Source organism: Gadus chalcogrammus, chromosome 4 (assembly GCF_026213295.1).
Source record: "Gadus chalcogrammus isolate NIFS_2021 chromosome 4, NIFS_Gcha_1.0, whole genome shotgun sequence".
Classification (NCBI taxonomy): domain Eukaryota; kingdom Metazoa; phylum Chordata; class Actinopteri; order Gadiformes; family Gadidae; genus Gadus; species Gadus chalcogrammus.
In genome coordinates, this window is record NC_079415.1 from 29,096,234 (window position 1) to 29,112,234 (window position 16,001).

At 46.0% G+C, this 16,001-nt stretch overlaps 1 protein-coding gene across 1 annotated transcript; it reads right to left on the minus strand.

The window, feature by feature from the left end:
- Positions 1–597: 597 nt before the first annotated feature.
- LOC130380978 (leucine-rich repeat flightless-interacting protein 2-like) lies at positions 598–15,058 on the minus strand. Its single transcript, XM_056588400.1, has 12 exons — positions 14,924–15,058; positions 13,446–13,526; positions 10,515–10,550; positions 10,273–10,398; positions 9,455–9,625; positions 8,523–8,615; positions 7,186–7,300; positions 1,939–1,988; positions 1,676–1,796; positions 1,356–1,435; positions 1,007–1,111; positions 598–773 (listed from the first exon to the last, which is right to left on the minus strand). The coding sequence occupies exons 1-12, from the start codon at positions 15,056–15,058 to the stop codon at positions 663–665; spliced, it is 1,224 nt and encodes a 407-aa protein (XP_056444375.1). The 3' UTR covers positions 598–662.
- Between the last annotated feature and the right edge of the window lie 943 nt (positions 15,059–16,001).

Genomic DNA, 16,001 nt, shown 5'->3' on the forward strand with positions numbered 1-16,001 from the left:
AGTCCACCAGTCTGTCTGGAAACGTCCAGCGACCTTGATTGTCTTGTCTGTAGGTCAACGAGTGACGGGCCGTGGATACGCCTGGCAGGCGAGGCGAGACTCCAAACTCGTCCGTATTGCACTTTGCCTTCGACGGGTCGCAGAGAGCTCCAGGAAGAGAGAGAGAGAGAGGTTGAGCGAGAGAGAGAAAGGTAGGTAGAGAGAGAGAAGAGAGAGAGAGAGAGAGAGAAAGGTAGGTAGAGAGAGAGAAGAGAGAGAGAGGGAGAGAAAGGTAGGTAGAGAGAGAAGAGAGAGAGAGAGAAAGGTAGGTAGAGAGAAGAGAGAGAGAGAGAAAGGTAGGTAGAGAGAGAGAAGAGAGAGAGAGAGAAAGGTAGGTAGAGAGAGAGAAGAGAGAGAGAGAAAGGTAGGTAGAGAGAGAGAAGAGAGAGAGAGAGAAAGGTAGGTAGAGAGAGAGAAGAGAGAGAGAGAGAGAGAAAGGTAGGTAGAGAGAGAGAAGAGAGAGAGAGGGAGAGAAAGGTAGGTAGAGAGAGAAGAGAGAGAGAGAGAGAGAAAGGTAGGTAGAGAGAGAGAGAGAGAGAGAAAGGTAGGTAGAGAGAGAAGAGAGAGAGAGAGAGAAAGGTAGGTAGAGAGAGAGAGAAAGGTAGAGAGGGAGAGAGAGAGAGTCAGTGCTGGGCGAGCAGTGCGTTGCGGTTAGCCTTTATCTTCTCCAGGCGCTTGGAGAGGTGGCTGTTGCTCACCTCCACCTCCTCCACACGGTCCAGGGCTGCCCTCAGCTGAGAGGGAGACAGAAAGACAGACAGACGGAGACACAGACAGACAGATGGAGAGACAGAGAGACACAGAGAGGTAAGTAGGGCCATATGTATCTTTATTCTTCTAAACCACACACCAAAAAAGACAACAATTGTGAAACGTACTACAGATACCTAGGGGAGTGTATGGATGATAGGTAGAGAGACAGAAGACAGTAAACCTGGTATAGAGAGAGAGCGAGAGGACATCTTACCTCTCGCTGTAGTTTGCGTTTCTCCACCTTAAGTTCGTCCTCCACCTTTTCGGCACTTTCCGACGCCGTCTTGTAGCGCGACACCTGGCCCTCCAGCCGTATGATCTGCAGGGAAAGGTCAAAGGTTAACAGAAGCGTATTGTCTTTATTTTCTGGAGTTTCATGCATTTCATGATTCATGCTTTGCAAAGTGAACTTTATTTCAGCCTGCTAAATACTTGGAGAAACTACCAATGCTGTGTTGTGTGTGGACCCCAGGAAGACTAGTGGACTAGAACTCATGCGGTTCATTTATGTACAAATGACAAATGATACAAATGAGTAAGATGTAGGACAAGGTGTTTCGTACGTTCTGCTCCTGAGCGGTCACTTCCTGTTCTGATTTCACCAGTTTGAATTTGAGATCGCTGATTTGTCGGTTGGCGTCCCCTGTGTCAAAGAGCAAAGAGCACACGTCAACGCCGACCAGCTCCAGCATAAAACATTTGGCTATGGATAGAAACATGGAAAAGAGAATAGGGTTGAGTGAATGATTCAAAAGTCAATTCAAGGATCTAATCAGATTCTGTGCAAAACAGAATCTCTATTACTAAATTATTAGATTACTAAATTATTACAAGATTATTAGAAAACTTTGTTTTTTTAAGTTTCGGGGGAATGGGGGCTCACTCTGCAGGTCCAGGATGTGGGGGTCTAGGCCGTTCTCGAGGAGGTCATCATCGCCTTCGGCAACCGGAATCTCTGATCCGTTTTTCTGCCTCTGGTCCAACTGAGACTTCAGACGCCTGACCTGTTAGACAGACGGACACACACACACACACACACTTATACTCAATTACCATTTCATATTTACACCCTAACAACACAGACAGACAAACACTTATGTAGAACTGCAAGCATTACCGTAGAACATAGATCATTTTAACACTCACCTGATCTTGTAGACTCTCCCGTTCGTCAACAAGCTTCTTCAGTCGCAGCTCTGAAGGCATGATGATAAGAAGACATCAGGTGTGTGATTCAACAATTTACATGTAGATGCATTACAGTACATTATGAAACACACCATGCAAATTTAGAAAATCCTGCAATTGGTATTAAAGATCACAATATAAATGGATAGAATCAATTAATTAAAAGGAACCAGAAATCATCAAACACATTCATAAGTGTTTATTATGAGCCATGCATGAGTGTAACGCCATGAATCATGAGATTGATTTGTTCTGATTTTGATTAGAATGAGAGACCGGTTGACCTTACCACGTTCATGTGATGTGAGAGAGCTGGACCACTAGTTTTTACAATAAACTTTGTTAAATGTTATAATCAAAGTACAATTTGGGTGACCAATCCTTCAGCTAGGTTCAGACAGCTGCTGTCTTAATTTACGTCCCTCATTAATCCTTCTCTAAGTGGTCATAATTTCATTTGTGTTCATTGCATTTAATAACATTAATTAATATCAAATGAACAAATATCCACATAAAACAGCAAACTAGGAATTTGAAGAATTTGTTGCACAAATGCACACAGACATTCACATTTGTTCTTATTTTTTTATTTATTGAAAATCAAAATAAACACATGATACAAACAAAACAAACATATTATGATAGTCTCACTGAGAGTGATACAACACTTAGACATCAAACTAATGATTGATGAAAGGTTTTTAAAATTAAATTAGCAAAACACACACACACATACAAATCCATACAATTAATTAAACAATAAATTAATAAAGTTGTATCGTATCGTATATTGTATCGATGACACATATTGACAGATTTGTACGTCTAGGATATGCTGCAGCCCTTTTTGTTTCTTCTCTCGTTATAAGAAAGGCCCTTCCTTCCTTGCTGTTGTTTAACACACACTGGCAGCAGAGAGGTTTCTCCTTCTTGAACAAAGACCTCTACTATCGGCTGTAATATGGTTAGCTCCAGCTGTGCTGTCGATCTGTGTTTTGCTGTCGCCTCTGTTCCAGCTAGCAAGTTCGCTTCCACACAACTGTCCAGTAATCCAATGGAATCTTCTTTGCGATGCCAGTTACTTAGCCTTGACGGGTGTGCGGTTATCCCAGCTGCCTTTTGACACTCTTTCAAGTGTTTCTCACAAAGGGGACGGTTTATCATGGCCAATTCCGGAATGACCATTTCCTGAATTTCCGGAATGACCATTTCCTGAAATTCATAGACGAGCATTTCTATACCACTCTTTGCCCTTTGTGGCCTTTGTCCAACATGTTTGGACGTTATCAGTCGGAATCGGTGCCGTTTGGGTTTGGTTTCCTGACCTTTGGACCAAACGTCGGTCTTTGATGAAGAGTCTGTGGGGACCATCTCGTCACAATCGGTCGCCGTCTTTAACTCCCCCTGGGGTTTCTGATTCCCGGGGTCTTCCGCTCCTAAAAGCTCTAGCTCTACTCTGGGTCCGCCACTCAAGGGGGTTCTTTCAACCTCTTGGTTGCCATTTCTCATAACCCTCGAACTCTTCTGCCGGACTCCACCGATGACTCCAAATAAGTTACGGGTGTATTTCGTTGTGGATCTCATCTCCACTGTGGCAACATGGGACAACAATTCACTGTTGTGCAAAACGGGGACCGGAGGTTCTTGGTTCTCTGTGGAGTTAATCCTCTTCACACGAGTAGCACTATGTTCCATGGTGTCGGTGATTGGAGATCCCTGCTGAAACGGACAGGAAGGGGCTCCCCTCATATAAGGTAAGTCCTTTAATAGAAGTGCATGTGCTGCCATTTGAAAGCCATCCAGGGTATGACTTGCATCACACAAGGGCCCCTTCAAGTCACCCAAAGGACCCTGACCGACGGTGGTCTCCTCTACATTCTCCGTGTGGTTCCCTTGTATGTCCTCTAAATTCTCCATGTTATTCCCCTGTATATCCTCTACATCCTCCATGTGGTTCTGCTGTATGTCCTTCACATTCTCTGCTTTGTTCTCCCGTATATCCTCCAAATTCTCTGTGTGGTTCTCCTGTATATCCTCTAGAGTCAATAGCCACTGCTGGAATAAGAGTGGTACCTGAGGGAGGATTTTGGAGATCTTTGCAGCCATGTGGCGATCATCCATGAACCCTTTCATCATGCCCTGAACAGCCTCCCCGAGAGCGGCAGCGTAACACATCTCTGTAGGAGAGGAGGACAAGACCATTGGCTTGGAAGAGCCTACCTCAACCCTGTTCCTTGGACATTGCGAACGTGCGTCAGCGCTTGCGCCCCGTGACAGCCACAGATCCTCTGTGGGAGCATCCCTGCTATTCCCTGAGTGCAAGTCTCCACTTCTAGGAAATTCTTGGTCTTGTGGTCCAGATCCATGTATAAGGAACTCCACTTTACCCTCTTTGCTAGCATGCTCCTCCCGTTGTGATAAACCTCCATCAGACCTCTTTTCACCCTTGAATGTTTGTGGACTATAGTCTGCGTGGTACAACTTAGAAGCGTCAGGCTGATGCGGGAGATCCCATGGAGTGGTTAACTGTATCTCACTCAGCTTTGCCCGACGGTTTTCCCCTCCAAGCGCGGAACCGTCTACACCGGTTGGATCAGGATGTTGCACAAACACGACATCATCAGTTACGGTGCTATTTGTGTGTGTTTGACTTCTTGGTCTGGACCAAATCCCACCCATGTCCCAAAGACTCTCATTCTTCACAATTGGGCACTCTTCCTCTAAGGTTATTTCAAGAGTTGATCCAAAATCGCAATGCCTTCCCCTCCTCTGGCCTGATTCTCCAAAGGGTTCCAGTCCAATGAGGAGAGGCGCTGCTCGTTCTATTTGAGTCTTTGGTTCCCCCGTGGTTTTCTGATCCAGGTTTGCTTCCTCCTCAGAAGAGCAGCACTCTCTGTAAGGTATGGGAGCGTTATAATCTTCAACCGTTGGTCCATTATTTTGTTCTTGATTTTCAACAGGGATACAAGTACAAAGAACGGCCTTTTCCCGATTGACATCCTTCTCTCCACCTTCTGTGCCTTGTGTGTATGTAAAACAATCAAAATCACTTGTTTTGTCATGCTGAATATTTCCAGCATTGTTTTCTACCTCATTTCTTGTTTCCTGTTTATCTTTGCGCACGCCGTTTACTTTTAAATGAAAACAGGGATGCAAAATGGCTTTATAAGTCAAGGGTACAGTTGTGACTACAAGCCGATTCTTTTCATTCTCCCCACTTAGTAAATGTTGTTTGCCAGAAGACCCATTCAACGCCACTGCTTTGCTCTGGAGGAAGCCAGCCTCCGCAGACAGAGGAGAAACAAGCCCTGATTTATGGGCCTTCATTGGATGCTCGTAGTAATACGGATCCATTTTGTTTGAGTTTGACGCTGCATGCAAATTGGTTCCTCCAAAACAGAATTCAGCTGCTTTGTTTCTAGAGAGCCTCTCGGGGCTAAGTGACTCCTTGTTTGCCCTCTCGACGAGATGATTCCAGGTGAACTTTGTATATTTGTCATTGTGAGGCTGCACATTTGAGTCTGTCCTGTTGCAAGTACTCAGTCCTTTGGCCCTGTCCGTTTGGATCGTGTACTCTTTACCTCCCTCAGTCAGATGGTAAGGGGCGGGTTCATTTCTGATTGACTGCTTTGCTCTTCCCTCGGTTTTGATTGGATATCCACCGCGTCTGTCCGGTCCTACGGGGTACTTTTCCTTGCTCACTCTTCTGCTCGAATGGCTTTCCATCCCTATCTTTGATCTCGCGTCTGTTCCGGTGTATTCCCCGACTAGGGAACAGGGAGGTGACGGGGAAGCGTCATGTACTTTAGGGGAGATATTATCGGTTACGTTTTCCGTCAGATGGTCACTACTGCCTGTTGGTGCTCGGCCCGAGTTGAAATCTGTCTGCTGCTCTTGTATGCTGCCTGCAAGATTGTTTTGAGAAGGAGAAAATTAGAGGAGCAAGCAGAGTTTCGTCAGTTCAGAGTCAGACCGGATCAGAGGACAAGCCTCATCCATTCTGATTGGTTGGAGAATAGATTAAGATGGACAATTATGGGGTAATTGGAGAGAAGGACAAACAAAAACAGAGCGAAGGTGCTGAGAAAAAGACAGGTGTTGAAAGAGGATGAAGATTGAACACAAAGATTTATCAGAATTATTAATTGATCACGAAGGGATCTGAGGAGAAAATACAATTATAGTGTAGTACAACATAGTTCAGGTTCAAGTACATTATCAAGCACACTTCTCTAAAGACTGATGTTGCAAACCCACCCTTAAAGTTCCCATGGCATGAAAATGTCACTTTATGAGGTTGTCTATCGTTAATATGAGTTGCCCTAGACTGCCGATGGTCCCCCAGTAGCTAGTAATGGCGTTAGATGTAAAAGGCAGAGCTACCCTGCTCTGCCTCTGTGTGTGTGTGTGTGTGTGTGTGTGAATACACACTCTGTAACGCAAGTGTTGTACACTTCTTTGTTATTTGGATAACCGTTCTGCTGTTGGTGTTATGGTTCATAACACGTCGGTTCTTTGACGTCTCTGGTATTTCCACAACTGGACTCGTAGTGGGGTTATCTCAGCCATGGTTGAGAAGGAATTGGGGGAAAGGAACTTTGGCTTTGACTCCCTGAAGTACATGAACCGCGACATGGAGGAGAAAGGGATTGTTGCCCGCAATTGTTTCCCACCGGAGCCCCGCTGCCCGGTTGCCACGAGGCACCACCACCGAGAGGCACCACCGTCGCGGGGCACCACCATTCATAGAATAAATCACGGGTTCAGGTCTCAGAATTAGAGATGCCAGAAATACCCACATAACATTATCTACAACTATTTGGGTAGTTGACTCAACAAATGGTAAGTAAACCTTATTTTACTTGCAACTATTTCATTTAAATTAAATTAAATTACGTGAATGAACCTGACTAAACGTAACTTCAATAAAACTCGTACTTGAAACTGAATTCACAACATGAGTCACGACAGATATTTTCACCAGCAATGGTGGTGAAGACAACAACTCCCATGATCCCACGCTCCTTCACAACGTCATCAAACTACGTTTTTTGTTATTTTTTTGATTGAGGGGCCCCTAGCGGCAGGCTGTACATACTATACCTTTAAGGTGCCGTTGTTCAATGGTTATTATAAAACCATACCTCCAGCTCAGAGGAGCAGAGGAGGCAGTACGTCAATTCATAAGTCAAGCATCCAACTCACCAAGCATGCTCTCTCCACCCCCAGCGAGGAGTTCCTGTGAGTCCGTGCCATCGGTCCCCATCTGGCCTGCATCACCATTGGTGGTAATCTCTGGTGACAACTCTATTCCATGTTTCTATTGGGAAACCATAAAATAGCACATGTTGAACAAATATTTAACGTGTGAGTAGAAAGAAATCAAGTCAAAAATGTTTGACTAGTTGACCTACTTGTGGACTATATATAGATACTGGTATATATCTATATATATAAATAACCTTTTGTATGTATATACTGTACACATATCATGTTTCTCACAGTTAATGACATCATTTTTATCCCAGTGTTTCAATTAACTGTGTCAAATTTAGCTTTGACTTGAAGTCTCATGCTCTGTTCATTAATACATATAAACCTTCAAATCAACCGTTACCTTGAGCAAATCTCTATGTAGAACCACCTCCCCCCTAAGCTGGTCTCGCTCTCCCCGCACAGAGTCTGAAAACTCCACGTGCCTTTCGAGGGCCTGACGATTGGCCGAGAAGTAGGAAGTGGCCGTGAGGGGTTGGTGCCAGAGACGTGAGCGGTGGTTAGTCAAGAATAAAGAAATACGAGAAAGAAAAAAAAGAGAAAAGCAAAGAGAAGTTAGAAGATTCAATAAGTACCTTGTCTAGGAAAGTTAGTGGCTTGATTTTTGTTAGAAAGCAATAGTGTAGAAAATAAAGTGTTTTTCTCAGTGGCGTGGTTAGCAATCATGCTAGCCAATGTCAGTTGGTTCAGCTAGTACAGTACTAGCCTTTACAGTGATGGCGTACCGCTATCTTTTTCTCCTTCCACTCCAAGGTTTCCTGGAGGTCAGTGATCTCTCTGGCACTGCCGTCTCTCGCGAGACGCATCTGAGCCACCTCCTGACCACAGGAAGTGTCCCGCACGAAGTACGTTAGGAAGTAAGGGAAGCGACAGAGGACAGAAAAGGAGGAAAGGTAGGTGAGTATATGAGAGATAGGGATAGCCTGGAGCAGAAACGTTACATAGCAAGAGCAGGAATAAGTTGTTTAGTCTCACCCCAACCAGAGATGCACGAAGACGCACAAATGTGTGTGTGCGTATGTGTGCATGCGTGCGTGCGTGTCTTTCTGAGTTTGTACGTGTGTGTCTGCGTGTGTGTGTGTCTGTGTGTAAGTGTCTGCGTGCGTGCATGCGTGTGTGTGTGTGTGTGTGTGTGGTGTGTGTGTGTGTGTGTGTGTGTGTGTGTGTGTGTGTGTGTGTGTGTGTGTGTTGTGAGTGTGTGTGTGTGTGTGTGTGCATGCGTGTGTGTGTGTGTGTGTGTGTGTGTGTGTGTGTCTGTGTGTGCTCACGTTTAGCAGTTCTTCGCTCTGTCTCAGGGTCTGCTCCACGTTCTTGAACTTGAACTGCAGGATGCCGTGGGCGTGTCTCTCCCTGTCCAACTCCTGGAAGAGAAACAGACGCCACATGACGTGTGCAGCACATCTTCCCCTCCCACACGCCACCTCAGTGGCCTTACTGGGCTCCAGGACACAGGCTGTCGAAACCGGTTCATTGCAGCGCTGAAGCTTAGAGCAGGTATTCCATGCATCCATGTCAGGGAGGGTGTGTGGTGACATGGATGGCTGGTTTAACCTGTGGTGGACCACAGGGGTGCAGCACAGTGGTGCAGCCTCACCCAGCCCCACCCAGCCCCAGAGTCCAATCAGTCTGACTCTGGGCCTCGTGAGGCTGCCTCAACCAGCCATCAGCGAAACACACTCCACAACGTGTGTATCCCTTTTATCGTACATAGCTTTATCATGTATAGACACAAAAAATATCGCACTGTTTCAAGGAGAAATATGGATAAGTGTAACTAAATGTAGCTTGGTGAGTATAAAGGTGACATATTATCCCACCAGGTGTGAGTGTGATTAGCCGTTACAAGCCGTTTGGAAAATCGGCCTCTTGTGACATCACAAGTGGGCGTGTCCACCTAGATCGATGACGGATAGATGAGTTTGCTACAGTCCACTTGGTAGGCTGGCAGACTGATCTATCCAGCACACATCTAGGTGGACACGCCCACTTGGGATGTCAGAAGTCACACCTGGTGGTATGATATATCACCTTTAAAGCATCATTTACTGCCGTTTCTTGCACACTCATGGTATGCCAGAGAGCAGAACACACTGCCTACGCAGGGTCAACCCAGGTGTCAGAAACGCGACGGGAGGCCCGTGACCTCCGCCCGTGACCTCCGCCCGCTGACCTCCGACCCGCTGACCCCCGACCCGCTGACCTTGGTCTTGTCGCCGTGCTCGCGGTGCTTCTCCCACAGCCGCTCCTCCATGTCGGCCAGCTCCTCCTTCAGCGTGTCCACCTGGTACATGAGGTAGGACTTCTCGTTGTGCAGCTGGGCGTTGGACACCATGGCTCTGCGGTACTTCTCCTCCGACTCCGCCAGAGAGTCCTGGAGCCACAACCAACCGGGTCCAGAGTGTTTAATGGGCGATATATAGAGGGGCCATCTTTTAATATAAATATATTATACAGGTAGACGATTACCATCGTTAATATAGTTATATTATAGGGATACAGAGGGGTAATTAATATATCTGTATATTAATTATACAGATATACATGGGCCCTCTTTTAATAGATATATTATAGAGGTATACAGAGGGGTCACCTTTAATTTATATATATTATAGAGATATACAGAGGGGTTATCTTTAATTTATATATATTATAGAGGTATACAGGGGCCATCTTAATCTATGTATATTATAGAGATATACAGGTGTCATTTATATCTATATATGATAGAGATGTACAGGGGTCATCTTTAATATATATATATATACATATCATGCAGATACACAGGGGCCATTATTAATATATATATATATATACAGTATATACATAATATATATATTATATATATATATATCATAAAGATATCCATGGTCCATCATATATATATTACAGAGATATACAGGGGCCATCTTTATTGATACATATTATACAGATATACAAGGGCCATCTTTAAAATGGAACAGAATATAGATATATTATAGGTTCATATTAAATGAAAGCACACTGATTGCCTTTGAGTACCTTTATGTCCCTGATGGACGCCTCCGTCTCCACAGAGAACGACGTATCACAGCTGCCCCTGCGGGACGAAGGCCCGCCCAGCGAGGCCAGCGTGGCTGCTGATAGGGTGGAAGCTGTTCTGGAGCCCTGAGAGAAACACAGGCCCGGTCACAACCTTGTAATGGCAGGAGTGTGGATATGTCAATCTTCTCTCTCTTGATTAAGTCCATCATTTCTGTTGGTGTCTCTATGTAAATGCTTACTTTATCCAGAAAATCCCTCTCAGGTCTCTCTTCCACCTGCAAATAGTAAAAAACATGAATTAGTTGTTGATTAGGTAATGGTGTTGTTCAGGTCGCTCAGAACCTGAAACTCCTTTGAGGACTTTAGAGGATGGACCTAAGGACTGCAAAGCTGCAGCGACATGATTGGCCACCAGGGGGCATAAACGGCCTGTGTGATGTAGCAACAAGCAAGACGAGAGCCTCATTTTGCAACCCTTTTTCTCAGTTTTAGTTTATTTGGTTAAAATGAAACAGCAAGAGAAAAGCGGGCAGAAGGCCAAAAAGCAGGGGCAGCGGGTGAAAGGGTGTGACCGATGAGGGGGCCTCACCACTGGGCTGGCACGCGCTGAGCTGGCCCTGGAAGAGGCCCGAGAGCTGGAGCCGAGAAAGCCACTGTAGTCTGAAGGCTGGCGAGAGAGAGAGCCAGGAAGAAAGAAGGAAATAGAAGGAAGGAAAAAGGAAAAAATTAGAGAAGGAAACAAAGAAAGGGAGGTGCAAAGAAAGGTTCTTTATTTTTATTAAAGGCACGTGTAATTTCTACCACTAGGGGCCGCTCAATCAAAAGAGAGAGAGAGAGAGAGAGAGAGAGAGAGAGAGAGAGAGAGAGAGAGAGAGAGAGAGAGAGAGAGAGAGAGAGAGAGAGAGAGAGAGAGAGAGAGAGAGAGAGAGAGAGAGAGAGAGAGAGAGAGAGAGAGAGAGACTCTAACCATGAAGAAAGATTTTTCCCTATTCAAATAAATTGTGACGTATTATAACACCATCTATCCTGGATGGCGTCAAAAAGTAAAGTAAGGTGTAATGTGTGAAGACACTGCATTAGCTTGGTGGCTGGCATGAGCCACTAGCACGGCATACTGAGGGAGATGCTGTGGAAGTTAGGGGTAAAGGGCATATGACGCCATGGACATGTGACCAACAGACTTTTACCGGGAATTTTCATGGGTTTGAACATTGTTCAAATAAAAATAGTTCAAACAACAATCTGGATAATGTAAGGACACAAAAATACAACATATAACATATAGGTCTAATTGCAGGTACAATTCTGAGCAAGCAGAACAGAGAAACAGAGGTAAGGAGTACTATGAAGGGAGCAGCACGCACACACACACACACACACACACACACACACACACACACACACACACACACACACACACACACACACACGCACTCACAGGCTGTAACTGGTGCGCTTCCACGCGGTGTTCAGTTGTTCAAGCACACTCCTACGTGTTTTCACACCCATAGTGCGACAAACATAGTATCTTCTTCACATAGCCTCTCTGTTTCTGTTTAAGCACAAAAAGTGGGCTAAAATCACTTTTGTTGAGGAAATAAATTGAATAAAGGGGTTCTGTCATTGTCCCCCAACCCCCAACACCCAAGTTGTACAGAATACACCAACTACAACTATGTCCGGCTGTCTTTTACTCACAAACTCTTTGTACCAACCTATTGGCATAACCACATCCTCGTAATATAACTAGCATCTACTGTTTATATACGTACTGTAGCCAGTATATATATACACACACATTACCAATTGGAGTTCATTATAGAAATCAAAAGTAACATTTCTAGAATTGCTAGAATTTCTTTCAGGATTACTGAAGTACTCTGATTGTGAATAATCAAAAGGACTCTGCGTTGAAGTCCAAAATGTGTATTTTGTTGATCATTGTGTGTCGCATGATCATTCAGCCGATAGTGTAATCCAAAAGATCACGATGGAGTTGTGAAACATTGTTGCTTCTGAACGTTCCCCAGACAACATTCTCCACACATCTCCATGACAACCGCTGACCTCTTGGCAACAAGCTGTTGATATCCAATAGGAGCCGCTCATATGCCTGCTAGCAAACACACGATAAGATGTACTTTACCGACCAATCAATCAGCCAATATCCATCAATACCACGACGGTCCATACAGTCCAACACTCCACGGACTTCATCATTCAACCTGAGACTTTAGCCTCCAACCAGCTCACATACCAGTGTGATGAGTTCCACAACTACTCTCTATAGACGACAACGTCACGACCACGAGGGAGGACAAGACATGCAGAGGTGATGGAGGACACTGGGAGAGAGACAACAAACAAGAGAGAGGGAGAGAGAGAGACCAACCCTTTGACCTTGAGAACGAGGGCCTTCGCTAAATAGCATGGAAGGCTACGGAGTGCAAGAGAGACAAAAACAAATGAACAAAAAAAGAAAAGACCCAGGGATAGAGGGTTAAAAGTTATAATTGTGAATAGATGCCTCCTAGAATAGAACCTGAAGAACAACTGAGCATTAGAGGCACACTGAAGGGACAGTGCCTCCACTGGTGAAACTGTATAACTGCACGTGTTCTTTCTGACTGACGCCAAGCAATGTCCCTTTCATTTCATTGGCTGAGGGAGACTCATGTTGTTAGTTATAGATCTGAATATGAGTTGAATATGAAGTCTAATATGAAGACCAATTTGAGAGACTCTGTGTCTAAATTAGTTATATTGGTCCATTAATAAATGTCAATGCAAATTGATTTTTAAATGGAAGGATCCAGCCGGCAATATCTGAGAAGTACATTTACTACACTTAGGTGTGTGTGTGTGTGTGTGTGTGTGTGTGTGTGTGTGTGTGTGTGTGTGTGTGTGTGTGTGTGTGTGTGTGTGTGTGTGTGTGTGTGTGTGTGTGTGTGTGTGTGTGTGTGCTTCCATCCGTGAGGCTGAGACTGACTGACCGATTGAGTGAGTGTGCGTGTGACAGGGTGAGTGTGTGCATATGTGTGTGTTTGTGTGTGTGTGTGTTGGCATGCTTTTTTAAAAGGCAGCGCAGCTGAAGGGGCAGAAGGGACTGTAGAGGGGGCTGATGAATATATAAAGGGGGCTGGGGGTGTGAGCTGGAATGGGGGACACACCCGTCCGTTGTGAGCCGAGCTTTGGGGTCTGAGAGAGGGCAAGCTACTGCTGCTGCAGTGGAGCTCCGAGGCCGGCGCCCCCTGGGGACGGAAACACGCATCACGTGAGTGACAGAGGCACGGTCGCACGGGTGAGAGAGAGCGAGAGACAGAGAGAGGGAGAGGGAGAGGGAGAGAGAGAGGGGGACAGAGAGAGAGAGAGAGAGAGAGAGAGAGAGAGAGAGAGAGAGAGAGAGAGAGAGAGAGAGAGGGGGGACAGAGAGAGAGAGAGAGAGTGAGAGAGAGACAGAGAGAGAGAGAGGGGGACAGAGAGAGAGAGAGAGAGAGAGAGAGAGAGAGAGAGAGAGAGAGAGAGGGAGAGAGAGAGGGGGACAGAGAGAGACAGAGAGAGATGGAGGGAAAGGGATGGAGAGAGATGGAGAGAGATGGAGAGAGAGAGAGAGAGAGAGAGAGAGAGAGAGAGAGAGAGAGAGAACATGAAACAAAGCTAAAGGAGGTTGAAACATTGTGAGAGAATATACTCTCTCTAGTGCAGGGCGAGCAGCACACTGCGTCCGTCTGTCCTCTGTCTCTAGATTTGTGTTCCCCAAAGACTACGGTTGACACACACACACACACACACACACACACACACACACACACACACACACACACACACACACACACACACACACACACACACACACACACACACACACAAATAAACAGACGGACACTATCCAGACATTATTGGCAAAAAATATGAATAAATTAATTATGAAATTAGTTCCGGCCGAGCCCACGTTGTTGGCCTACTTGGCGAGCACCATGGGGGCCCGTTTCTGATGAGGAGGAGGAGGAGGAGGAGGTGGAGGAGGAGGAGGAGGATGGAGGGGGAGGGGGAGGGGGAGGAGGAGGAGGAGGATGGAGGGGGAGGGGGAGGAGGTGGAGGAGGAGGATGAAGGAGGAGGAGGGGGTAGAGGAGGAGGGGGAGGAGGAGGAGGAGGAGGAGGAGGAGGATGGAGGGGGAGGGGGAGGAGGTGGAGGAGGAGGATGAAGGAGGAGGAGGGGGTAGAGGAGGAGGGGGAGGGGGAAGAGGAGGAGGAGAGGAAGAAGAGAATGAAGGGTGTGAGTGGAGATGTTGAGGGACAAGAGTGGTAGGATGAGGAAGGGGAGGAGTAAGGGTGGATTTGAAGGTGGAAGGAAGGGTGAGGAAAAAATTAAAGGATCGGTAGGGGGAGGGAGGAGGCGGTGAGGGAGGGAGGAGGAAGGAAACAGGAGAAGGAAGGAGGAGATAAGAGGGAGGAAGAAATAATACCTAAACCCTAGAATTACGTCAGCTATCCACAGACACTCTAATGAATATGTAATCACATGTCAGTGTAAACCTTATTTTTTTTGTTTTTAAATGAATCAACAAAGTTATTTTTCAATCAAAGCGTCTGCTAAATGACTCAACAGCCGGTCTCCATGGTGACGGATGATGGTAGTATTGTCACCTTTGGTTGCTCGGGCTCCGGTGCTTCCCTGTCGCCCCGGGCCCAGCTCCGCTTGGTCGCTGGTCGACGGCGGTGAGCTCGATGAGGGCGGAGAAGACGAAGGCCGGCGTGGCACGCGCTGATGAACCGGCCCATGGCGACGCCGGACGCCACCTTGGGCAGCGAGTTCCTGGCGCCGATGCTCAGCGTTGTCACGGCGATCACCGTGGGGACGCCCAAACAAACAAACAAATGAATAAAAGCAACACAGAATGAAGCAGGTTTTAGAGTTTGAATCTGTCTCTTCTGTCCAGTTACCTCAGTGTGGGGCCCCGTCTAAAGCTAGGGCCCCACTACACGATGCTTTCATCCTGAAGCGATCACTAAACCATTGAGCAGTGCACATTAACCAGTGGCGTGCGTGTGTGTGTGGTGTGTGTGTGTGTGTGTGTGTGTGTGTGTGTGTGTGTGTGTGTGTGTGTTTGTGTGTGTGTGTGTGTGGGTGTGTGTGTGTGAGTGAGACGCTGTGTAAGAAAGAAATGAGGTGGGGGCAGAGACACTGGCTATTCAGAGTATGTTGAATAATTACAGTGTAGTGACCCTAGTGGACCACACTAGCTGCCACATTGAAGAACTCTAGTCTCAGTGAATTATCCCTTCTACCTCTATAATCAGCCATCAGAGGATTAATTCATGCTCCTTAGATGACAGGTTAGGGTTCCACACTCACTCTTCTATCACGGTCTATGGACCCACTGAAGATACCTGGGCCTCCCCCTGACCACCCTATAAAGCATCTAGTTCCCCCGCTGCAAGCCCCCCGAGTGTTACGTTGTTTTGATCGCCGTATATGTTTGAATCAAGTTACGTTTATTGTAGTGAGAAATACCTGGAAGAAAATAGCATTTAGTGCGGAAAGTAAAGTAGTCTATATTCACTGTCCTTTGAGGGTAGAGCTGAACCATGGATCATTGGAGCAAAATAATTGTTTGCCGTCTTAAAAAAGGCTACATTAGCGGTAAAGCACTTCAAATATTTGCCCCAATAAATCCTCATATTGCCTATGGTTATTTGTAAACACGTGTAATGTGTATGCAAA